General features: G+C 53.1%; 1 protein-coding gene across 3 annotated transcripts; it reads right to left on the minus strand.

Moving 5' to 3' along the window:
* Nucleotides 1-21,030: 21,030 nt before the first annotated feature.
* On the minus strand, nt 21,031-24,202 carry SMIM12 (small integral membrane protein 12). Of its 3 annotated transcripts, none has more exons than XM_070403234.1 (2): nt 24,113-24,202; nt 21,031-21,968 (listed from the first exon to the last, which is right to left on the minus strand). In XM_070403234.1, exon 2 carries the CDS (start codon nt 21,961-21,963, stop codon nt 21,685-21,687), a length of 279 nt encoding a protein of 92 aa, XP_070259335.1. In that variant the 5' UTR covers nt 21,964-21,968; nt 24,113-24,202; the 3' UTR covers nt 21,031-21,684. The 3 variants fall into 3 exon arrangements, with proteins under 3 accessions (XP_070259335.1, XP_070259337.1, XP_070259336.1); XM_070403236.1 differs by lacking the exon at nt 24,113-24,202 and adding an exon at nt 24,008-24,084; XM_070403235.1 differs by lacking the exon at nt 24,113-24,202 and adding an exon at nt 23,882-23,980.
* Between the last annotated feature and the right edge of the window lie 210 nt (nt 24,203-24,412).

Genomic DNA, 24,412 nt, shown 5'->3' on the forward strand with positions numbered 1-24,412 from the left:
GAATTCCGTGTCTCTTCATGGAAAATGCAGGCTAGATGGACACACACACAGCCCCTCAGGGTGGCTGCCTCCAGCTCCGAGAGCCTTTTTAAGGGCACGAGTCATCTCCTCTGGGAAGCTGCCAGCTTCCGTGTTGTAGAGCAGCTTCCAGTAGACTCTCTCCTGCTGGTCCGCGAGGACACCACCTCTGCAGGCTCCCTTCACAGGTCAATTCCCTGCTCTCAACTTTTGCTGAAACTTCTCTGAGGGCCTTTCCCAGGGAAACAGAGGAGAGGTTGGGAGACAGGCCTGGGTCCCAGAACCCAGAACATCTAACTGGGGAAGATCTCTCAAGGCAATCCCAAACATCCCCCGGTGACTTCTCCACACCTTCAGCCTAGCCCCTTGCCCCACCTCCCCACTGAGTCCCTGTCCCCACCAGGTTCAAGGTTGTTTTTGAGACTGACTATCTTTAAACCAGCTCTCCCCATCCTGTCTTTATGCATTTTCTCTCACCCTGTATCCCTATTAGATTGTTCTCATTCCCACAGGTGGAGATGTCTTCGGATCTAGAGCATCCCCTTTTCCCTATTTGATGGACCTGCTTCCAGGATCATTCTAGCAGAGACTGCGTGGCCAACCTGTGGGGCTGCCACAGAGGGACTGCTACCCAGGGAACGTCTGCCAGGGAGGGACGCTGGCTTCCGTTTCAGCTAGGTAGGCATGCACACCGCAGGAGGTATTCCAGGTGAAAAGGGGGTTTTCAGGACACCCCAAAATGTATGTTCCCTCCACTCTCTTTCTAAGTCTGAAGTCTCAGCCAGGTTACCTTCCCATGTCCTATTGGCTCAAACCCTGACACACCTAACCACCAGCCAGGATCTTTGATTCCACTACATTGGGACCCACATAGCTCACCCCAGAAGACCACAAAAGGGCTGCTAGGCTGGATGTACACTGGCTTCATCTGGCTGGGCCATTCCAGGCCCTCCTGGCCCTCACTGGGTCTGCTCCCCTGGTTTCCCAAGTAGCTACACAAATCAGAGGTGCCACCATTCCTGCCTTCCCCAAAGGAGACCAATGAATTCCTGGATTAGGGAAAGGGAAGTAACATTTGTTGAGCACCTGTCATGTATCCCCTTTACCTGACACCCAACCCTTCTAAAAGGGAACTGCTATCCTGGTAAAGAAGGGTTTTCCAGACAATGCTAAGTCAGGATTCAGAGTTGGGTTGTGCCTGATACATGGAAAGGTCCGTGCTCCCTCCTCCCAGCATCCCTCCTCTCGCAGGGGGAGGGTCTGACTTGGGGGTGGGGTATACGGGAGGTGGGATTCTGGAGAAGGAGAGCCAGAACAAGGTGAGCTTTCCCCAGCCCAGCTCCCAGGACTGGGTCAGAACCTTAGGGAGAGATGGGAGGGGGGCAGCGGGGAGCTGCCAGCAAAGGAGCTTTCTTTCCTGGGGATTATGTAAGAGAAGCTCGCACGCCCGCTGCTGTGAAGCACGGTGACAAGGTATGATCTGGATTTGGTGAGAGGAACCCTCTCCCCACTTCTTCACAGAACTCCAGTGGTCCAGTTTAGAGAAGACTGAGTGAATGATCCTCTATCATCATTGATGGGACCTGGCACCTAGTCTGTCTGCGGGTTTGAGGGTTTGGGGATGGGACTGGACATGAAGTAAGGGCTCTTTCAGGGGCCCGAAGCCCTTCTGTGGCTTGCAGGCCAGGGCCAGTCATAAATTAATGGGCTACTAACACATGTCAGATATCCTAGGGACTCTCTGAGTAGGTAGAAATCTGTGGTCCTATGCATGGGGTGCGGGGGGGGGGGGGGGGGGGGGAGGGGGGTTACAAGGCAGAAAAAGTGGGGCATTAAAGTCAATGATTTCATTCGTAGCCACAGGTTGATGAGGCCAGAAAACGTCCCATCTCATGCACTTTTAGAGGGAGATCAAGTTCAAAGAGGCCAAGTCATTTGTGGGGGTGGTGGAGCTACTGCCAAGCCTGGGTCCACAGCTATGTTCTTTCCAAAATATTAGTCTACCAGGACTACCTCCAATGCCTAGTTCAGTGCCAAGACCCCAGGAATCCTCCTGGTGACTCCCACCACAGTCCCACTCCTAAAGCCGGTGCACTTCTCATCAGAAACCACCATAGCAGAGAGGACTGAACCCATATTGCAAATCCCTGTCCTGCCTAAGAGACATCACCACACCTCTTCCTCCTGTGATGTCATCTGAGAGACTGTACCTCCTCTGGGAACTGTGGCCCTGTCCACAGGCCACTGCAGAAGTGGCTGTGCTCTTCCCTAACACTTCTTCTCCAGCCACTACCTATTGGTCAAGGGACAAGTACCCGAGCCGGTGTGTCCCTTCTCTGGGATTTTTGGAATTGGAAACCAAGGATCAACATTTGTCCTGTGATAGGACCTCTAGGATCAGACTCAGGAATCTTCAACACCCCTGGTTTTCTTCCCGTGGAAGAAACAGGCCCGGCCCGGCCTCGGTGGTTCAGGGGTTGAGCATCAACCTATGAACCAGGAGGTCACAGTTCGATTCCCGGTCAGAGCATATAACCGGGTTGTGGGCTCCATCCCCAATCGTGCAGGAGGCAGCCAATCAATGATTCTCTCTCATCATTGATGTTTCTATCTCTCTTTCCCTCTCCCTTCCTCTCTGAAATCAATAAAGATATATTTAAAAAAAGAAAAGAAAAAGAAACAGGTTTGCAGTGAGAAGTTGGATAGAGCCACCGTAGAGAGAGACACAGCAGTGAGAGGCAGAGAGAGTACCAGTGTCCCTACTGCGGCTGCTCTGGGAACTGTGAAGGTCTTTTTGCCTGGAAAGTATAAGTCGGATTTTGGTTACTTGCCCATGTGCCCTTTCCCATCCATCCCAGAATAGGCAGCACAAAGAGCCGCAGCTCCAGGGAAAAGAAGAGCGGGGGGAAGGGGGACCAGTCGCACTGTCCCTTGGGTTTCTCCCAACAATGGCGTGGGCAGCACATTGTTTATTTCTGGGTGGAGACACCTCCCCGGATACCCCCACCCCGAAGCTGGCAGTCAAGTGAGGCAGCGACGGGAATGGGTGGCAGGGGCAGTCGCCAGTACCTTTGGAAACCTTCTGATGCCTGGGGACCACCTCTCTGACCACAGCTCACACAGGCAGGGGTGGAAGGAGGAGAGGTCAGGCGGGGAACAAGAGAACAACTTGTTCTGTGCTAGGGAGGAAGGGAGTAACCCCAGGCCTAGGTGGGGAGAGGGGCTTGGAGAGCTCTGACTAATAGAAGCAAGATGGATGCTTGATCCGACTCAGACCCTCACTGTGACCTTGAGTCAGCCATTTCTCTTTATTTTCCCTCAGGGTCCTCAGCTGTGAAACAAGCAACAGGTTCTGAGCTAGAGAACTCTGATTTCTTTCAAGTGTGGGGACAACTTGACCTCATGTGGGATCCCAGACCCACTCCTGTCCTTAGTACCTGCCCAGCTCCTCTGCACTCTAACTGCTGGGGTTGTCTATGTACCTGCCCAAGGTGGGCAAGCCTAGGGGCCAACAGCAAAGGCCTCAGGTGCCAGGGATGCGGGGACTCCACTGTTGGGAAGGGACAGGAAGCTGTGACTCTAACCAGGCAGGGAGGGTAAGCGACTCCAGGGTAATATCCAGCCCAACACTAATGTCTGATGTTCAGAACAGACAGATTTCAGAGCTGGAGTCTCGGGAGATGGGTGTATTCGGAGCAGGATGGCAGTCCACATCTTAGGAGAACAGGAACCCAGCCCAGGCACTCGGGGTGTAGGAGGGGTAGGGGGAAAGGAGAGGACACTAATGAGGCTAGTCAGGAGTCAGGGAGCAAAGCAGAGCTTACAAACTGTATAAACTGGGGCAGTGCAGCTGGGACTAGACGGCTAAGTCCAGGGGTGCCCAGGTCTCATGCCCTCCAGGCTGTCGGCAACAAAGCTAATTCCAGAGCCCAGCGCCCTGCCAGGGCTTGGGGATTAGGACCTGTGGCTACGCACGGGGATTAAGGAGAGACTTAGAGTCATGGGCAAGAACCACCGTCTACATGGGGAGGAGCTTGTGTGATATATGTCAGAGCAAGGCCATGTGAGTGGCTCTAGTTTCTAGGCCAAGGATGGGTGGCAAAGGGTAGAAAGTCTGGAGCAGCAGCCTTAGGAATAAAGAGTCTTATGGGGGTTGTGCCTCCCAAAGCCACTGTTCACACTGCATGGGGGCGTGGAACACAGAGCAAATTGTGTTCATCTGTAAGGCCTGGGGATGACCCAATCCTGGAGCACAGGGTCTTACGGGGGCAGCTTTCTTAGCGGTCCCTGGCATTGGAGTGTTGGCCCAAGTGTCCACTGGATTAATTCCACGGATGGAGGAAGAGCACACATGAAGAGTCCAAACACCACACACACTTCAAGCAGCAGGGGCCACTATTTAACTCAGCTCTCGGTTCCCCAGATCCTACCTCCCATTCATTTATGCTTATGGTTGCGCATACCCTCCAGCTCAGCACTGTCCAATAGAACATCTGCAATGATGGACTCATTCTCTTTCCACTCTCCGAAACAGTAACTACCAGCCACATGTGGCTACTGGACACTGGATGTTTCATTTCAGCTCATTTTTACTTGTAATAGTTGCATGTACCAGCTAGCAGCTACCATATTGGACAGCACAGTCTTGGCTCTTCCATGTGGTGGGCGGGGCAGTAAAGCCCTCAGAGGTCCAGGCACTTAACCACTTCCAAGTGCCAGGAAGGATCACAAAGGCCTCTATCTTCAGAATTGGGCTGAGATAACAGAGACAAGAGGGAAAGAGATGGTAGGCATATGCATGACCTTATTCATCCTCATAGAAACCCTGCAAAGTAAATCGATGAATCCCACCTTCCAAATGAAGAGACCTAGACTCAGAAGAGTCTAATAACATGTCCGAGGCCCCACAGTTAGAGACATAGTCCAGGTTTGAACCCAAGGGTCTGGCTGCAAAGTCCATGCTTTTCCACCTCATCACATAGCTGAGGGAGAAAGTGCCCCTTCCTGGCACCACCGGGTTAGGGGTGCACAGGGCGACGCCGGGGCTGTCAGACAGTTCAACTCGCCTCTTCCTGAGCTGAGTCTGCCCCGTCACAACTTCGTTATTTGGCTAAATGTGAATTTCTAGAACTCGGACACACCCAGATGCACACATAAGGCCAAAGGCACATGGCCAAAGAAAAATTATCTGTGTCTAGGCCGTCCATTAGTGCAGATAATTAACTGTTGATTTGATATTCTTGGCATACGGAAGGCAGAGTTCTGCTTTGTTTGGGCTGATATTAAAACACCTCTTCATCCCCCCACATACGCTGATTCGCTCTCTCACTGGAGGACCGGACAGCGGGGTCAGAAGTGAGCTGGAAGGGAAGGAGATGAGGGTGGAGAAGGAACTCCCGTTTCTTAGATAGCTGCTCTGTGCCAGGTACCAAGCTAAGAAGTTCAACAGATTATCTCAAGTGACGATCATCCCTAGGAGGTAACTATGACTATTGTTTTGCCCGAACAGGACTGAAGCTTAGAGAGGTGAGCCCAAGTCACACACACGGTTGATAGCGGTGGAATGTGGTCTGCCCGACTCTAAGCCCCAGTTTTTTTTCATCCTCACCCGACAATATTTTTCCATTGATTTTATTTTATTCTTTTTTAAAATATATTTTTGTTTATTTCAGAGAGGAAGGGAGAGGGAGAGAGAGATAGAAACATCAATGATGAGAGAGAATCATTGATTGGCTGTCTTCTGCATGCCCCACACTGGGGAATCGAGCCTGCAACCCAGGCATGTGCCCTTGACCGGAATCAAACACAGGACCCTTCAATCCACAGGCCAACACTCTATCCACTGAGCCAAACCAGCTAGGGCTTTCCATTGATTTTTAGAGAGAGGAAAAGACAAAAATATTGATGTGTAGAGAAACACATTGATTGGTTGCCTCCTGCATGCGCCCTGACCGGGGCCCAGGCTGGGGAGGAGCCTGCAACCGAGGTATGTGCCCTTGACCGGAATCGAACCCAAGACCCTTTGGTCTGCAGGTCGACACTTTATCTACTGAGCCAAACTGGCTAGGGTTCTAAGCCTGTTCTGGCTCTTGGCAGAGATCTAGAAAACCCACCATGGCTCAGAGAAGTCCTGCACTCCTTTCCAGCTCTACCTGTCCTCATGCCTGAAGCCCGGCTCCTGCTACAGCCTTCCCTTCTCCACATTCAGGTTCCCAAGCGCAGGAGAGGACCCCTGCCCCCAACCCCATTGTGCAGTCAATGACAATGAGAGGCAGGCGTCCCCGTCTTACCCACCACTTCCCTCCCCGCCTGTGGGGTGCTGCCAGTTGAGCACAATAGTGCATTCTGTGTCAAACAGCCTCGGCTGTGGGCCCCCAGCCTTTTGCAGCCCCTCCAGACAATGGAAGAGCCCAAAAGGCTTGATAGCCGGTGACAAATGTATGTGAGTGACCAGCTCACAGGAAGTGGCGTTCAATAGTCTGATAGCTTCCTGCATCCTGACATTGTGAAGGCCCACTTCCTGTGCTGTCTCCGAAAATACAGCAAAGCAGAACTGGGGGCAGGGGCAAGGGCTTCCCTGTCTACCGCTCCCCAGGCTCTCCTACAGGACTCAAATATTCATGTCCCCAAGGGTGCCACAGTAGACACCGCTGATGTCTACTTCAGCGGTGAATTCCCTGCTCGCCTCTGACCAGTCGCTCCACCTCCTGACCAAACCCCACCCAAGCCCAGTCAGAACTGAGGGACCTATTTTTAAAGTTTCCACCACCTTAGTCAGTGCCCCCTGCCCCACCCAGTTCCAGGATTTCGGGCTCTCTTCTGGGAAAGGCTTTCCCATGTCCACGTGCATTGATCTCTGCATATGAAACGCACTTCCTAGTGTCCGCTGGTCAGTGGACTCTGAATGATAACCTCCGATAGGCTTACAGATGCTTCTTGAGCCTCCCCTTCGGCCTTATCTCCCCAGAGTGGACAGTCACAAATCCTTCAGCTTCCTCCCTGTCACAAAAAGCAAAGCACAGCAAGACAGCAGGGAGGCAGGTGAACTGAGGGACCTTATGACTTTAAATTTAGTTCTAAAGCCTAGCCCTAGAAATCATCCTATATAATAAAACCCTAATATGCAAATCGACCAAACGACGGTACAACCAGTCACTATGACGTGCACTGACCACTAGGGGGAAGATGCTTAGCGCAGGAGCTGCCCCCTGGTGGTCAGTGTGCTCCCACAGGGGGAGTGCCACCCAACCAGAAGCCGGGCTCACAGCTGGCGAGTGCAGCAGCAAGCGGACATCCCCCAAGGGGTCCTGGACTGCGAGAGGGTGCAGGCGAGGCTGAGGGACACCCCCTGCCCCCAGTGCACGAATGCCGTGTACCAGGCCTCTAGTATCTCTATATACAGTATTGGAAATAATACCATAATTAATAACTAATAATCTACACTAATAAAAGAGAAACATGGTAATTGGCGTACGACCGCTACCCTTCCCATTGGCTAATCAGCGTATCCTTATGCAAATTAACTGTCAGCCAAGATGGCGGCCGGCAGCCAGGCAGCTGGAAGCGAACATGAGGCTTGCTTGCTGTGGACTCCAACGTCCCCACCGGCCTCTGAGCTTCAGTTGGAAACATAGTAACATTTATAGAAGATAAACAAAACTCCAGAAAGCTCCTGTCAGTCAGCCGGGATCTCAGAGCTGGAGTCGCAACATTGTTTCGAATACAGAAAACAAAGGCCAGAAACCTGCTTTCAGCCGAGCCTCAGAGAGAAAGCCGGCTCTCAGCTCCAGTGACAGCCATAGAAGGTAAATAAATGGCAGAATAAAAAAAAAAGAAAAAAAGGAGAGGTTTGGAGCTTCAGTTGCCCGCCAGCCTGAAAACAGCCCTCAGCCCCTCACCCAGACTGGCCAGGCACCCCAGTGGGGACCCCCACCCTGAAGCAACAAGATGGCGGCTAATTTGCATACTGAAGGCAGGCGGCAGCAGGCAAGGCTGTCTGCGGTCTGGGACCCAGATCTGTGACCCTGCCGGGCGGGATCAGCGGAGCCTCGAGGCCTCCTGGCTCCGGGATCAGCGTGACGGGGGCAACGCCCAAACGCCCTGATCAGCCCTGCGGCTCTGTGGGTGATAGAGGGCGGCGCCCCAACCCCCTGATTGCCCTGCGGCTCTATGTGTGACAGTGGCGGCGCCCCAACCCCCCCTGCTCTATGTGAGACGGGGTAGAGCCATACCTCCCCATCGGCCCTGCCCTGAGTGTGACAGGGTGTGGCGCCTCAACTACCCGCCCCCGCCAGGGGCCCTGCTCTGTATGTGACAGGGGGCGGTGCCCCAGCTCCCCTATTGGCCCTACTCTGTGCGTGACAGGGAGGAGCTCCCAAAACCCCTGATTGGCCCTGCTCTGTGTGTGACAGGGGGCAGCTCCCCAACCCCCTGATCAGCCCTGCTCTGTGCATGACAGGGGGGAGCTCCCAAAACCCCTGATTGACCCTGCTCTGTGCATGACAAGGGGGAGCTCCCCAAACCCCTGATGGGCCCTACTCTGTGTGTGACAGAGTACGGAGCCCCAAGCCCCGATGGTCCCTGCTCTGTGTGTGACAGGGGGCAGCGCCCCAACCCCCTGATCGGCCCTGCTCTGTGCGTGGCAGGGGGCAGCGCCCCAACCCCCTGATCGGCCCTGCTCTGTGCATGGCAGGGGGCAGCGCCCCAACCCCCTGATCGGCCCTGCTCTGTGCGTGGCAGGGGGTGGCGCCTCAACTTCCCTATCGACTCTGCCTTGAGTGTGACAGAGGGCGGTGCCCCAACCCCCCAATCGGCCCTACCCTGAGCGTGACTAGGGGTGGCATCACAACCTCCCCATCCGCCCTGCTCTGTGCATGACAGGGGGCGGCGCCCCAACTCCCCAATCGGCCCTGCTCTGAGCCCGACCAGGGGCTGCACCTAGGGATTGGGCCTGCCCTCTGCCACCCAGGAGCAGGCCTAAGCCAGCAGGTCATTATCTCCTGAGGGGTCCCAGACTGCGAGAGGGCACAGGATGGGCTGAGGGACCCCCTCTCCCTCCCCGAGTGCACAAATTTTTGTGCACCGGGCCTCTAGTACAAGAATAAACTCTGTTTCAAGTACTCACAACTGTAAATCTACTTTTGCCCATCCTGTGTACACCCCCCCGAGGACAGTATAGCCCAGATCTGATTGGTGAACACAAGGCCAGGACCTCTGGCGGCTGAAATGTCTTAGGTTATGTTTCCGTTCCAAAGGTGCAATGCCCACCTGGCTATTTTCCCATGGACTGAAGAGAGGAAAAGACCTCAGAGCTATCCTCAGACCTGAAGAAATGATTTATTGCCGTTACCTCACCTCCAACCAATCAGCTGCCAGCACAACCCTGAACCCCTAACAGACGGTGTCTTGTGATTTTGCCATCCATAATCTGCACCTACATGCCAGGGGGAGTTCCGGCTTTTGAGCATTAGCTTCCTGTTTTCCTGGGTGGCGCCATCCATAATAAAATAGCCAATATTTCTCCACTGCAATTCCCGGTGTTTATTGTTTGGCTCGGCTAGCGGCTAGCGCCGGGCAGACACTCTCTCTGCTCTGTAACACAGGCAGGCCTCCTCTCTCCTCCAGCTGGACACGGGGACAGGCTTCCCAGGTTATGCCTCCCCACGCACCCTGCCCGCCAGCAGAAGCTGGTTGAAGAGATCAAGATCCCCTACCAACTAGCAGGGAGGCGGGGGCGAGAAGGGAGCTAATGTACTGAGTGTCTGTGGAGTCAGGCACTAGGCTTCCCCCTCCATTACCTGGTGACATAGGTGATGACGGCGATACTGGCCCAGGGTTGCCCAGCTAATAAGAGGCCGAGCCCCAGTGATGCTTGGTTGGCAATGAGAGACAGGAATAGGTGTAGGGGAAAGGGCAGGAAACCATTCGCCGCCTCCTCTCACACCCCCTTAGGCTCTCCACTCCAGATCCCAGACACGGAATCCTCCCCGACTTCCTGGCGCTGGAGCAGCAAGCCTGGAGAGGGGCCCTAGCGGCACCCACCCTGCCAGCGGCTTGCCTCTGTGAGTATTGTTCTCCACTTTCAACAGAGCAGGCACTGAATCAGCCTCGGGCCATTGTGGTCACCTGGGGGTAGGGGGCTGCTGGTGTGGAAGGCAGGGACGGGTCAATAGGTGACAACCCATTCATCCAGCCCAGCCACTGGAGACCAGAGAGCTGCAGCCCAGCCAGTTAGGAGCCACAGGCCCCAGTGTCCAGGAATAAAACAAAGAGCCCTGGCGGACTTTCCCATCCTCCTCCGGCCACTTTCCCACCCTCCTCCCCCCACTGTCTCAGGGGAAGAAAGGCAAAGAGCACAGGGAAACCAGGAGGGACAGCTTGGGGGGGGGGGGGGGGGCAGCAAAGCCAGCTGAGCTCAGCTTGCCTTCCAGCACAATCACCTCCCCCCTCTGACTGAGAGGTTCTTGAGTCTCCTTCCCCGCCCCGAACCCCCCCACCCGAACCCCCCACCCCATCCCCTCCCCCCCATCTATAATAATGGAGACATCACTCCTTGCCTTGCAGGGATTTGGGGAGGATTAAATGAAAGATTATAAAGCCCCAGCCCAGGCTGAAACCCAGTGTGCAAGCAGGCTTTCCTGCTTTTTTTTTTTTCTGGGATTGGTCTGCCTCAGTTTCCCGAGACTAACCAGGTCCATGGGAGGAAGAGGTGGCTGCCCTCCAGCCCTTTCCCAAGCTGGCCGCTCCTCCATGGCAGCCTGACCCAACGCACCCTTCTCCCCTGCCTCCAGGGCTGGCTCCTGGACCCTGGGGGAACAGCGGGCTGCTGACTGCAGAGGCCGACACTGAGAGCTGGGAAGAGCAATGCAGCGTCAGAGGCCCTGAAATGCTCTCTAGCCTACCCAATAGGCCGCATGAAAGGGACAGGGAGGGGGGCTCCGGGTCAAGGCCGGGTGCTCACGTGTTATCTGTGCAGAATCCCCGAAAACCACTTCCGAGCCACTTCCGCACCCTACATTCTGCTCAGCGGGGAGTGGCTGCAGTAGAATCCACCCTGAACCAACCCCTTCAGGCAGGTAAATCTTCTGGGAAAACAATGAACGTGACGTTTGGATTCTTGGTGCTGTTTCTATCACTCCCTCCCTGGAAGAGAACAAACAGAGACAGGGTGCAGAGGGTGGGAGCGCAGCTAGCACAAGGGGGGCCCCTCGGAGTCCTGCGCCCGCACTGGGAGAGCCCGGGACGGTTGTCGAGAGGAAGAGCATCCAGGCTCTGATAAGGCTGGGGAGGAACAGGACCCACGCCTGGGGCCCTGACTGTTCCTTCACCCCAGAGACCACAGGGATAATCAGCTCCCAGAGCCTTCCGGCCTAAGGTCTCTTGGGGAGAGGAGGAAGCGGAGCCAGCACCAGCCTCAGCCCAGGGCCGGGCAAGCAGCCAGGGACCAGCGGGACCTCGCCTCCAGAGGCTGGGCACCCCGTGTCCAAGCTCTGGTTGGGGCCACTCTCCCTGGGATCTCCCCAGAGGCAGACCCCTCCAGGCTCTGTCCTGTCTTTACAGCGGAGTCATCCTCTCCCCAATCCTTACGTTGGAGCCCTGACTCCTGTACCTCAGAATGTGACTGTGTTTGGAGATAAGCCCTTTAACGGGGTGATTAAGTCACAATGGGGCCATTAGAGTGAGCCCTAATCCAATCTGACTGGTGTCTTTATAAGGAGGTTGGACACAGAGAGAGATACCAGGGCCCTTGCACTGAGGGTGGCCACCTGCAAGTGTAGGAGAGGCCTCAGAGGAAAGCAGCCCTGCCTAACTTCCAGCCTCCAGCACTGGGAGAAAGTCAAGTCCTGCTGTTTAAGCGGCCCAGCCCGTGGTATTTTGTTGCCCAAGCCCTAATGAACTAAGACACCTGCCTTGCCTCATCCGGAGGATCATGAGGAGGGATCTGGGGGGACTTCCTCCTCACACACTCCCAGCTGAGCCTCCCAGTGGGTTGGTACGCCAAGAGCCACAATAACCAGGCAGGGCCCTTCAGCCCAACTGCTACAGCCTCCTCCAGAAATCTTCATTTGCCTGCAAGCCAATCAGTGAGCCAACCAAGCTAGGGCCGTGTGGGTGCTGGGGACCTGTCCAACAATGGGACAAACGTGTAATGGCTACCATAATGAGAAGGTATCATTTTTTAAAATATATTTTTTTTTTTACTGATTTCAGAGAAGGAGAGGGAGAGATAGAAACATCAATGAGAATCACTGATAGGCTGCCTCCTGCATGACCCCCCCTGGGGATTGACCCCACAACCCAGGCATGTGCCCCGACCAGAAATCGAACCGTGACCTCCTGATTCATAGGTCAATGCTCAACCACTGAGACACAATGACTGGGAGAGAAGGTATCTTAACACCGACAAACAAAGCAAGCAACTCCATAGACCCGTGGTCGGCAAACTGCGGCTCGAGAGCCACATGCGGTTCTTTGGCCCCTTGAGTGTGGCTCTTCCACAAATTACCATGTGCGGGCGCACATACAGTGCGATTGAAACTTCGTGGCCCATGCGCAGAAGTCGGTTTTTGGCCTGGGTGAGTCTATTTTGAAGAAGTACTGTTGATATTTGGTTCTGTTGACTAATGAGTTTGCCGACCACTGCCATAGACTATAACAACTTTATTAGAGGGCAATTTACTTACAGGGATGTAGGGTCAGAGTGGAGAGATGACCAGTAGTTCTGTGAAAGTTACTTTCTGCTAACAGACCCCTGTTACAGTGCTTTTTAAATAGTATAACTCAGGTACTAACGATTGACAAGACCAAGAATGCAGGAGCCATACCTCCTGGTGGTCTTGTGATAGATGATTGTTTATAATCGATACTATTACTAGTTTGATTTTTAGCTCGGTTGTCATGCTATTCCAACTATTATTAACAAAAATATTTAAAGCTACCTATTTTAAGGAACACAATCAACTAGAAGGCTTTGGGGGGAGGGGAGGTATGCTTTGCTAAGGACATTAAGATTGATCAAAAGCCACAGCATGGAAACTCCAGGGACCAAAGATGGCGTTGGTTTTGTTCACATCTACATCTATACAGGACCATCTGGGGCTGGGGCTGCCACAAGATTCCAAGGCGATGCAGGGGGCACGGGGCGGTGGGGGAGGCAGAGGAGCATCAGATGGCAGAGCCAAGGGGCCTCGGGGCTGAGAATCAGTGGGCACCATCCCCAGCCTCAGCTCAGCATCATATGGGCCTCGGTTTCCCTTCTACACACAGGCACACCCTTTTAGTGCCAGAGAGACCAGAGTCTTGAAGGGTGGGTTAATCCACATGATGGAAAAATACTAATCAAAAAAATCAACTCTTCCTAAGCACTAATTACATTGAGCCTCTGTTCCAAATGCCTTGCATGTTTCCTTTCAATCCTCACAATAACCCTATGAGATAAGTAATGTATTAGCCCCATCTGACACGAGACTGAAACGCAGAGAAGGGAAGCAGCTTGGCAAAGGCCACACAGCGATGACTGGCAGTGTGGGCTTTGAACCCAAGCCGTCTAATGCCACAGCCGAGTTTCACGGAGGGGCAGAGGGAGGGGCTGGGATCTGAGCCCGCTGAGGCCCCAGCATGTGTCAGCAAGGCAAACGCCAGCCAAGAACAGGCCTTTAGGGACAACAGCAGCTGAACAATCCACCTTGTCATCAACTGATCACATTATAAACACACAGGACTGCATCTGTGGGAAAGACAGCGACCTCCTGCCCTCCCACACGCGGGGAAACAGCTTAGGGAGCATCAAAGGGAGAGAGCTACCCTGAAAGGTTTAGCTTTGGTCTGTGCACGAAGTGCAGCCCGGAAGGGGCCGGAAAAGCAGGCTGCAGCCTCCATCAGAGGTTCAATCTGCCAGCAGAGGGAGCTGCCAGCAGAGGGGCTGTGGCTGTGCCCGCTCTGTGCCCGCTGGCAAGCTGGCCCTTGAGGGTGTTTACCCTCATCAAGTCAACCGGTCTGCGGGGCCAGCCGACCTTGGTTTGGGGTGTGAGCAAGATGCAAACTGAGAAGGGGAGGCGGGCACAGGGTGGCTGCAAGCCCAGCTCTGCCAAGAATTCCCTGTGTTATCTTGGGTGAGCCATTTCCTGCTCTGGGCCTCTGATCCCCGTTGTTAGCATAAGGAGAACGAATGCTCTTCAACCTTCTAGTTGAAGTCCTCAGGGATGGAGGGACAGATGAAAAGAGGGCTCCATAGAAATGCAAGACGTTTTTCATCAGCTCCTTGATGAAATGAGGAAGGCAAAGCCTGCCCTGTTTGCAAGGATTCCTTCTGCCTCATCCTTCCAGCCTACTCCACCCTCCCGGCCTCGGCCAGAGGGAAGGCACTAAGGAAAATGGAGACAAAGCAGAGACTCCAGAAGCAGCGGTGTCCTGCTCCCAGGCATTCCCACGCCTCCTCAGGATTTCCGCATCCCACGAGGTCAACCCTGGGGTCTGCTGAGCTGAGGGCAAGCCCCACCTGGTAAGGGCTTCAAGTGGTCCCCAGGGCCTCGCCCGATTCCTTGGAGCGCTCCCCTCCACCCACTGGGCTGCTGCGGAGCTTTGATCACCACTACACGAAGGGCTTCCTGAATGCTTTCCTGAGGACATTGTTCCCCACTACAGAGTCATCAGGGTCAAATTCATCACGGCCTCTGCTAGTGCAGGCCCTACCCAGTGGGGAAAGCCAGCCCTCTGCCCAAGCCCCACTTCCCCGGGAAACGGAAGGCAGCCGTTTGGGTTCAGCTCTTTACCAGCCGCAGGGAAGGCAAAGCTGTAGCAGAACGGAGCTGTCCTGAGCTTGAGGCCGCTGGCCCCTCAAAGCACCTGGTAGACCTGTCTTCCCAAGAGGCTCGTCTCTGCACCCAGCCCAGTACCTGCGCCACCTCAGAATCACACTCAGGGGCCTCTTCATTCATTCAACATTTATTGGAAATGATTCTGGTGCAAGGCCCTCTGCAAAGAGCAGAAAGGAGAGTGAGACTTAGGCCCTGCCCTCGAGGAACTCCCAGTCTAGGGGGGGACAGACACTCTCGCATCACAGTGCCTTGTAATAAATGCTGCCAAAGAATGAGTTCAGGGAGGGAATGACAATCTCTGCTTAGGGGAGTGGGTACGGACCCACGGATGCTGAATCCTGGAGTATAAGAGCTCCCCAGGTAGCCCAGGAGGCAGGAGGCACAGTGCACACGGAGGCATCAGGATCTGAACAAGCATGACACGTTCAAGAAATGGCAAAACTCGGTTCTGTCCTGGGGATGGGATGATGGGAGAGGATGGAAGGCGGTGAAGGATCCCGCATGGCTTGCAAGGGGCTTTGGTGAGAGGAGCCACGGAGCTCTGTTTCAAAGATGTGTTTTAGAAAGAAAATGCTGGCAGAAATGGGGAGAATTTTGAGGAAGAGATTAAAAATTCAGGTCCTGACCGGTTTGGCTCAGTGGATAGAGCGTTGGCCTGCGGACTGAAGGGTCCCGGGTTCAATTCCAGTCAAGGGCATGTACCTTGGCTGCGGGCACATCTCCAGTAGGGGGTGTGCAGGAGGCAGCTGGTCGATGTTTCTAACTCTCTATCCCTCTCCCTTCCTCTCTGTAAAAAAACAATAAAATATATTTTTAAAAAAATTCAGGCAAGAGATGATGAGGGCATGAAGCAGGGATGTGAGATGGTGAACAGAGGAGGAATTCCAGATACAGACGTCACCACGGTGGGTGTTGGAACCCAGGAGAGGGGGCAGGGCAACAGGACAGAGGAAACAGACCTATGCCAAACGCCATGCTGGGTGTTTTATGAACATCTTCTCAGCCTTCATCACTCTGTGAGGTGGGTAGATTATCCCCATTTTACAGATGTTGCTCAGAGAAGGTAAGTTACTTGTCTAGCCACACTAAATTAGAGTTAAACTTGAAACACTTTTAACCATCACACTATTTGGGAAATCTAGACAGAGATGTGTAGTAAGCTGTTTCAGAGAATGACCTAGAGTTTAGGAGGACATTCACAACGAGAGAGAGATACTTAGGAGTCGTCAGGGTAGATATAAGTAGTGGCTGATGCCACAGATGAGGCTAAAACTGTCCAGCAATGAACTGTCCAGGGTGAAGATGGGAAAACACTCACATTTAGAAGAGTAGAGAGAACTGGGGCAAGATTCTGAGATGAATCCCATAAAGAGTGCTGAATACTGCAAAGAGCCACTGTATGAGTAGGGATCATGAAGATATGACATTTGAAGCTACAAAGGCTTTTAGCCAATATGGCTTCATCACAGTAGTGGTGGAGGAGAGCAAACAGCAAGGGGTGGAGGCGCCCAGGGATGGGGTGGGGAACTTAAGGCACCTGGAATACATCTATAATAATAAAAGCATAATATGCTAATTAGACCAGACAGTCAAATGACCTTCCAGATGACCTTCCAGCGAAGCCAGGGCTGCGAGGGCTCAGGCAAGCTGCCATAGCTGCAAGGGTTGAGCCCCTTGCACGAATTTCGTGCATCGGGTCTCTAGTATATCTCTCTATATAAAAGACTAAGCAACCATTAACGACTGTTACAACCCGTCGACCAGTCACTATGATGTGCACTGACCACCAGGGGGCAGGCGGCGGTAAGGAGCAAGGGGTCCCGGACTGCAAGAGCCCTGGACTGCAAAAGGGATGTCTGCCTGCCAGCTTAGGCCCGGTGGACATTCCCCAAGGGTCCCGGACTGCAAGAAAGTACAGGCCAGGCTGAAGGACTCACTGCCTTCCATTGTCTCATCATATATATAATCTTGAGCAGCAGTCACCAACCAGTTGGCAACCACCGGTTGGTGACCACAGCTCCAAAGGTTTTCTTAAACTAGTGGTCACCAACCTTTCGGGCCTCATGGACCACCAGTGGTCCGCGGTGGAGAGCACCAGGCAATAGGGTCATGCAAATATTTCCAGCTGCACTTGGCAGCTCAGGCCCTGAAGCAAATAGAAATGGACAGTGGAGCCAGGGTTGGCAGTGAGGGAACAGGGGCAGTGGAGAGGGGCATAAGGGCACAAAGGACTGTGGGCCCTTCCAGACAGAAGAGCTGCCCCTGCTGGCATGCCAGCCAAGATCTTTTAAAATCTCAAATATTTGGAGGACCCATTCGGAATTTTTAAACAAAAACAAAGCCAGGGTTTACCTTTGCATTACCTTCCTCTTTTGGAAGAATGTGATAAACAGATAACTAATGCTGACAAATTTAATTCAAAAAGAATGAACTTTTAAAATACATCAGAGGCACCACTGGGACTGAAACACTAAATACTAGTTACTCCTCTTTACTCTTAAAGCTGACTCCCCCAAAACTCCTATTTAGCAAGTACTTTGGGAGACTGTGCACAGAATAGCAATAAAAGAGCATTTATTTCTATTTCATTATTCAGACAGGCTGCCATCCCAAGTCGATAAAAGCCAGGTTTTACTGGGATGTAACATAGCACTTGCCTGTTTTCAAAGCACTTTCTGATTTCTCACTCTTTTTATATCATCAGCAGGAATACATGAGTACCCCCATTTTGCAGTGGGGGACACTAAGGCCAGGAGAGGTGAAGGCACATGTCTGAGGTCAACCAGTTCTCTTGCCTCCAAGTCCAAGGTTCACCTCTAGCCATTCTGATATGTGACACTCCTGGGCATCCCACGCCTTCCTCCCCACTTCTCGTGTCTGACCTTGCAGACGGCACCAATGGCACTACTCCTTAGCAACACAGGTCTGGAGCTTGCTGGCCCTGGGCTAGCTTGGTTCTTATGGGAGGCAGTCCTTTCTGTAAAACACCCCAAAGAAGCCCTCAACCACCAGGCCTGTGCGCTCACTCTCCCAGCCTACGTCACTCTCGCCTCCGGATCCCTGCCTCACCAGGATCACAAGGACACATGCAACTATTGCAGGAAATGTAGGATTTTCTTTTAAAAAATTCAAGCAGCTAATATTTATTGAGCACCTACTGGTTGCCAAGGACTCTGCTAGGACCTTGACATGTGACCTTCTCACCACCACTCAGCAAACATTGGAGTTCTCATCCCCATTTTACAGACGTGGATACTGAGGTTCAGAAAGGCTAAGTGACTTGCCTAAGGTCAATCAGCTGGTTGTTGAGGCAGTATTCACTGCTCAGGTCTGTTAGACTCTAGGTCCCACTTCATTTTTAATCCACCTCACTGCCTTGGCTCACCACTCTACAGGGGCCGAGAGACCCACGCCAAAGTGGAAAAAGAAAAGCGAGCCTTTCATTGTTGTTGCCTGGCTCCCACAAGACTCCGGGGAGCCTAACCCCACGGTGTTTACCCCAACCAACAGCCCCATGAGCTGGGGTCCTGGGAGGCTCACAAGAGTCAAAGGGCTCCCCGGCAGGTTTGTCCTGGCAGCTGGCCAGCAGACTTGTGCTAACACAGCAGCAGGCACAGGAAAGGCTCCAGAGAGAATGGAAAAGCACCAGACACTGGGCCACTGAGGGGAGAGAAGTGATTCCTGCCGTGCTCAGGCGGGATGACGCTGCCACCACCATCACTGGGCCGGGAAGGGACCCCAAGGCAGGGCAAGAAAAAGCCCCGAGCACTCCACTTACTGTAGTGCTTCAGTGAATATGACTACGGGGCCAGTCCAAGAGAGGGTCACATGGCTCCAAAGTGAACCAGCAGGCATGGAAGAAAACCAGCAACCCTGGCCGGCCTGCCTTTGCTCGCACACACACCCACCCTGCTACCTGCTGTCACCTGGCATGCAAGACAGCACGCGTGATCCTATAGCAGCACAGCGGCAGCAGACCGCAGCCAGCCCGTGGGAAAGAAAGCTAACCCAGAACATTAATAGACTTGCCGGAGGCGAAATTTAGTGAGGGCAAGCCCTAGGAAATAAAATTATTTAAAAGGGGGCACAATTAAAGTGAGCCTGGAAGAAGGGAGCAACTTGGATTTCCACAGGGAGGGCTTCCTCGGCCCGGCACTGGGAGGAGGTGCACCAGCAGTGGCAGGGTTATTCTAGAAAACCCAAAAATATCTTCGTCTGTGGGAAAAAAATGTTGGTGTTTCTGTAGCTCTTCTGCCTGCTAATGTTTTGCTTAGGCTGATATTACACTACATATGCACAGGATGATCATAACTGTTTCGAGGGAAACCACTCCTGGGATCTATATTTGCCACAAATTGTTAGGCTGCCAAAATAATTAACTGTTAACTATCAATTATTAATTTACTCATTATTGTCAATAATTTATTAATGACTAATTATTGATTATGCTCAGGTCTGCCACAGGGGGGCAACTCATTCATTAAAAGGAGAGGGGCAGTTTGAGAAGTCGAAAACCGGCAGCCATTGAGATCAAATTAACCCCATGGGTATGTTAGCCTGCTTAGAACTTTTTAGAAAATGAACTGTCATCGGTTAATCAGAAGATTACACACACAAAAATCTGAATTTCTACCATTTTTTAGAAAACCTGAAAAATCTGGTATCACTGGGCAAGCAGCACAAATTGGAAGATGCTGAGTAGCGACTGCCCCCTTTCGGCAGGCCCCGTGCTTTCCAGTTGCTGGCCTGGCGCACTCATTTAAGCCACATGACTGACCCCTGTAGGCACCCGGGTTGGTTACTCCTAGTTAAAGCCCAGGGAAGGGATCACAGACTTGGTCATGCTCAGGACTGCCACAGGGGGGCAGCACCGGTCTGTCAATGAGGCCTGTAACCAAGCTGAGCTTGGCATATCCTTTGGTAACCAGAAATCCCATCCTTACTTGGGTAGCAGACACTCCTCCATATTCCCGATCAGATTTGTTCCCTGAGAAGTTAACAGCAGCTCATGTCAACATTCCCACTAAGCCTGGGCAACTTGACTTGTTCTCTCCTCTCTGGCCACCACCTTCCACCTCCTCCCAGCTCCTCTCATTCCACAGCTGGTATTTCCCCCTGTTCAGGAATTCTTCCTTCACCTGGTAACACCATCAGGCCTCAGATGCTTCCCCTTTTTAAAGGCAGTTTGTTCTTCGTCAAATGGGCATCACCTGCCTTTGCTCACGCAGGTTAAACCGTCAGTTGACCACATGAGGCAAGAGGTTATTGTGCCTCTTCCTGCCCTCTGCTCTCACCCGCTTCCAACCGCACCAGCAGCATCTTTTTTATTTAACACTCACCCGAGGGTGTTTTTAATGATTTTAGAGAGAAAGGGAGAGAAAAAACATCAGCGTGAGAGAGACATCAATCGGCCGCCTCCTTTGTGTGGATCAAACCCAAAACCTGGATATATGCCTTAACTGGGAATCGAAACTATGACCTTTCCGTGTATAGAACGATGCTCCAACCCACTGAGCCACAACAGCCAGGGCCCCGCGGCATCTTAAGTGGTAGCTTTTAGTATAATCTTCTACAGCTCTTTAGGAAAGACATTTTTTATGATGTGTTGAGACCCTTAAAACTGCTCATCCCATTTCATCCAAAATGCCATTTACTGTTCCTACCATTTAACCCAAAATTCAGGAAAAGCCTTATATATTCATTGCACTATTTATACTGGTGAACAACCAGAAACAACCTAAATGTCCTCCAGCAATAGGGAAATTATTAAAAACATAACAAAATGTTAGCTTTTCAGTTGTATTCGAGCCCTGGGGAGCTGTACTAGAGCCCTTTTTAAAAACCCCTACCAAATGTTCTTTTAAGTACATCCATTATTTTTATAGGGAAAAGTGTGTGTGTGTGGAATTGGAAAATTTGATAGCAACTGTTAAGCACCCTGGTGTATTCTAATTTAGATCCTGAAAGGTCCAATAAGCCTCTTATTACCATGATAGAAAAGCCTCTGGGAACCTGGGCCTCCAGGACTCATCACCTCCAGGACCCAGGGCAACCACACTAGTAAAACAAAGCCTCCAGGAGCCTGGAGTCCTTAGATAAAGGCCAATGTTATCCTATCCTGAAATCCTGAAATGCCTGCCCTTGCATAACTCCTGGGGAGACCCCACACACCGTTTGGAAGATAGAATTGGATCAGTATGGTTCTCAGATGCCACTTTAATCAAGTTTTGCACTATACAGTGATGTGGGGGGGATGCAAGATGGTGATTATTTTCAAGCAGATTCACCTACCCCAGGGTGAACAGCCTGGGCTGCCAAGAACAGCCCCTCCCCAGCGAGTCCCCCCCTTTCCTGAGCTCGTAGGACAGGATTTCAGCAAGAGTGAGCACAAAGGACTGGGCAAACGAGGGAAGGAACCAGGTAGATTTCTGAATTCTTCCCATGCAAACGAGAACTAGACATGAGGTATCTCTCTTAAGGCAACACCCCAATCCCATGCACTTCAGCTTGAGGCCAAACGGCCTCCCTGCAGGGACCGACAGCCCAGGTTCATCTCATAACACCACTCCCTGAAGTGCGCCCAGAAGCCTGGGCAGCTGTGCCCACCGTACAACAGATGCAGCCTGCAGGCCAGAACCCTCCGGGGCCTTCCTCTTCACTGGCCCCTCAGCTTCTAGTGTGTCCGTGTGCCTGGCTGTAGAAGAGCACCCAGTATGTGTGTGGCTGGGCGGTGCCCGAGGGGCCAGAATAAGCAACAACGCAAATCAGCTGTGGATTCTGGAGCTGGGTCAACATGGTGGCAGGACCAGTCACGGCCTACGGAAGGGCCCATATGGCCCTGTGTCCTCTACTAATTCTTCTCCGGGCGGTTTCTGTTCAGGACAGCTTTAGGGGCAAATTCCAGCTTGTCCTTAAGGCTCAACACCTGGGTGTGGTCCTTGCCTAGCAGCTCATCCAACTTTCGGTCCTCCCGACGCTCTGAGATGCTCTTCTCCTCCTCCACGGGCTGGGGATCTTTTCCCCGGATGAACCATTCCAGGTGGTAGCCCACAGCCCCGACCACGAAGGCCACAGGAAATGTGACATAGGGAGCATAAGTGCGCACCACGGTCCAAAACACAGGCCACATGACGTCTGCAGAAGAGCACAAGGCAGCATTAGGGAAACACCAGCTGCCCCTCCCCACCAAACGGACCACTACCAAGCTCCCCACTCACCAGGCAGCCGGGCACAATTTACTGAGCATCCACCCCTTGCAGAGTAAAGCAAGAGAGAACCCTGCTTTATGCAACAGTTGGGTTCCTGAAACAATCCAGAAATTTTCGGAAGATTCAACTCTTAGGGAAGGGGACAAGACTCTCCATTTATGACCCATACTTTTGGACAATTATGCAACCATGTATAACAGAGTTCCCCATGAGGTCGGGACCTCTGGGCTTACCGAATAAAGCTTTAAGTCTATTTTTTCTTTTTTTAAATATGTTTTATTGATTTTTTTACAGAGGGGAAGGGAGAGAGATAGAGAGTTAGAAACATGGATAAGAGAGAAACATCGATCAGCTGCCTCCCGCACACTCCCTACTGGGGATGTGCCCGCAACTAAGGTACATGTCCTTGACCAGAATCAAACCTGGGACCCTTCAGTCCGCAGGCCGACGCTCTATCCACTGAACAAAACCGGTTAGGGCTATTTTTTCTTTTTTATAAGACTGACCTGCTGCCTACTGCACTAAGAGGGCACCTTTCTTTATATATATATATGTATATATATATATATATAATTTCAGAGAGGAAGGGAGAGGGAGAGAGAGATAGAAACATCAATAATGGGAGAGAATCACTGACAGGCTGCCTCCTGCATGCCCCATACTGGGGATTAAGACGGCAACCAGGCATGTGCCTGGACCAGGAATTGAAACGTGACCTCCTGGTTCACAGGTAGATGCTCAACCACTGAGCTACGCCGGCCGGGCTTCAAGCCCTATCTTGACCATAGGCCTTCCCTCCATAGTGTGCCAACCCCTCAAGAATGGGAAAGAAGTCATTCCCTCAAGTGCCCCAACCTGGCCTAGGAACAAATCTGTAACCCAGGTACCTGCCCTTGACCGGGAATCGGACCTGAGACCTTTCGGTGCACGGGCTGACGCTCTACCACTGAGCCAGTCCCGCCAGGGCAAGTTCTCTCTTTATAAGCAAACACTTTCCCTAAACAGCAACCCTCCATTCAGATTCCCAATTTTTCTTAAAACATATCAAGTATGAGTCCACAAGTATTGTCTGTCACATGCTGCACCAGGTCTCCCTGTCCTCCTACTCGCATTCCAATCACTTTCAAGTAAGTCAATGAATTCATGTACTTAACACTTACAACCCTTTGCTCTGGGTCACACCCTGGGCTGGCGTACCCCACTTGTCTGCCTCAAAGCACTGTCAGCACCAAGAGGGCAAAGACCATAATGTCTGTGGCCCACTGTGCCCTATCCAACCCCCAACACCTCCCTCCCTTGCCCGGCCTGGCATGAAATGCTCCAACAAGTTTGTTGAGTGAATGAATGAAAGCTCGAGCAACACACTAATGTAAAACCACAGGAGTCATCCACCCACCCACCCGCCTGCCTTCAAAAGGCAGCAGGAAGACAGCAGGTGCCTCTGATGATTACGAGACTCGAACAAGTCGCCCCCCGGGGTAGCAATACGAATGAGGCCAAGGGTCTCGCATACACGGTGACGCGTGTTTCCAGCTCGGCGTGGAGGGGCCTACACGCCAGGTAGAGGTCAACCGGTTGCCGGCAAACCTGCCCTTGTGCCGGGCCCCGGAGGCCCAATGAGGTCCAAGCCCGAAGTCCGGGATTCGAGAGCTGCTAACAAGGGCAGAGGATACCTAACGGGATTGAAGATTAACCCTGAGCCTGACTCGAGCCCGGGCCAGGGGTGGGGGCGCAGGTGAGGTCAGGGTCCAAGTCTCCAGCCGTCTCCCTCCGCTGGGCGCCCGGCCCCGGCCCCTATCCCACCGCGATCACGGTCTCGCCAGCGGCGTCCGTCCTCACCCACGTGCCCGAGACCGGGAGGCCCTGGCCCCGAAGACAGCGGGGCGCCCAGACTCGACCTCCAACCCCCTGTTGGAAGGAGAGCCGCCAGGCCCGGCCGGGGCCACAGCGGACACTCGTGATCACCTGTCCGGTAACTCAGAGGTCAAAGTCAGGGGCCGTCGCCAAGACCGCGGGCGGCCGGGCAGCCGCCCTGGGGAACGGAACTGCCGGCAGGGCCCGCGTGCTCACCTGAGCCCCGGCGTCCGGCCCCCGCCTCCGCCTGCTCGCCCGCACCGCCGCCGCCCCTCCCAGCGGCCCGCGGGGCCTCGCCGGGACCCCGCCCACCGGACCCCAGCTCTCTCGGAGCGCAGGGATTGGCTGAGCTCCAGTCAAAGGAGCGGAGCAAGCGAGGCGCCCGCAGGGGAGCCCGGCTGCGCTGAGGTGGACACACGCCCCCTAGGGGCTAGGAGGTTTACCAGGGACGTAACCTCGTGCTTCTCGGGTGGAGAAAGGAAAAGGTCATCCACTCATTGATTCAGCTGGTGATGA

The sequence above is a fragment of the Myotis yumanensis genome, unplaced genomic scaffold (assembly GCF_028538775.1).
Source record: "Myotis yumanensis isolate MYYU_CA2020_CCGP unplaced genomic scaffold, mMyoYum1.0.hap1 SCAF_2, whole genome shotgun sequence".
In the NCBI taxonomy this organism is placed as follows: domain Eukaryota; kingdom Metazoa; phylum Chordata; class Mammalia; order Chiroptera; family Vespertilionidae; genus Myotis; species Myotis yumanensis.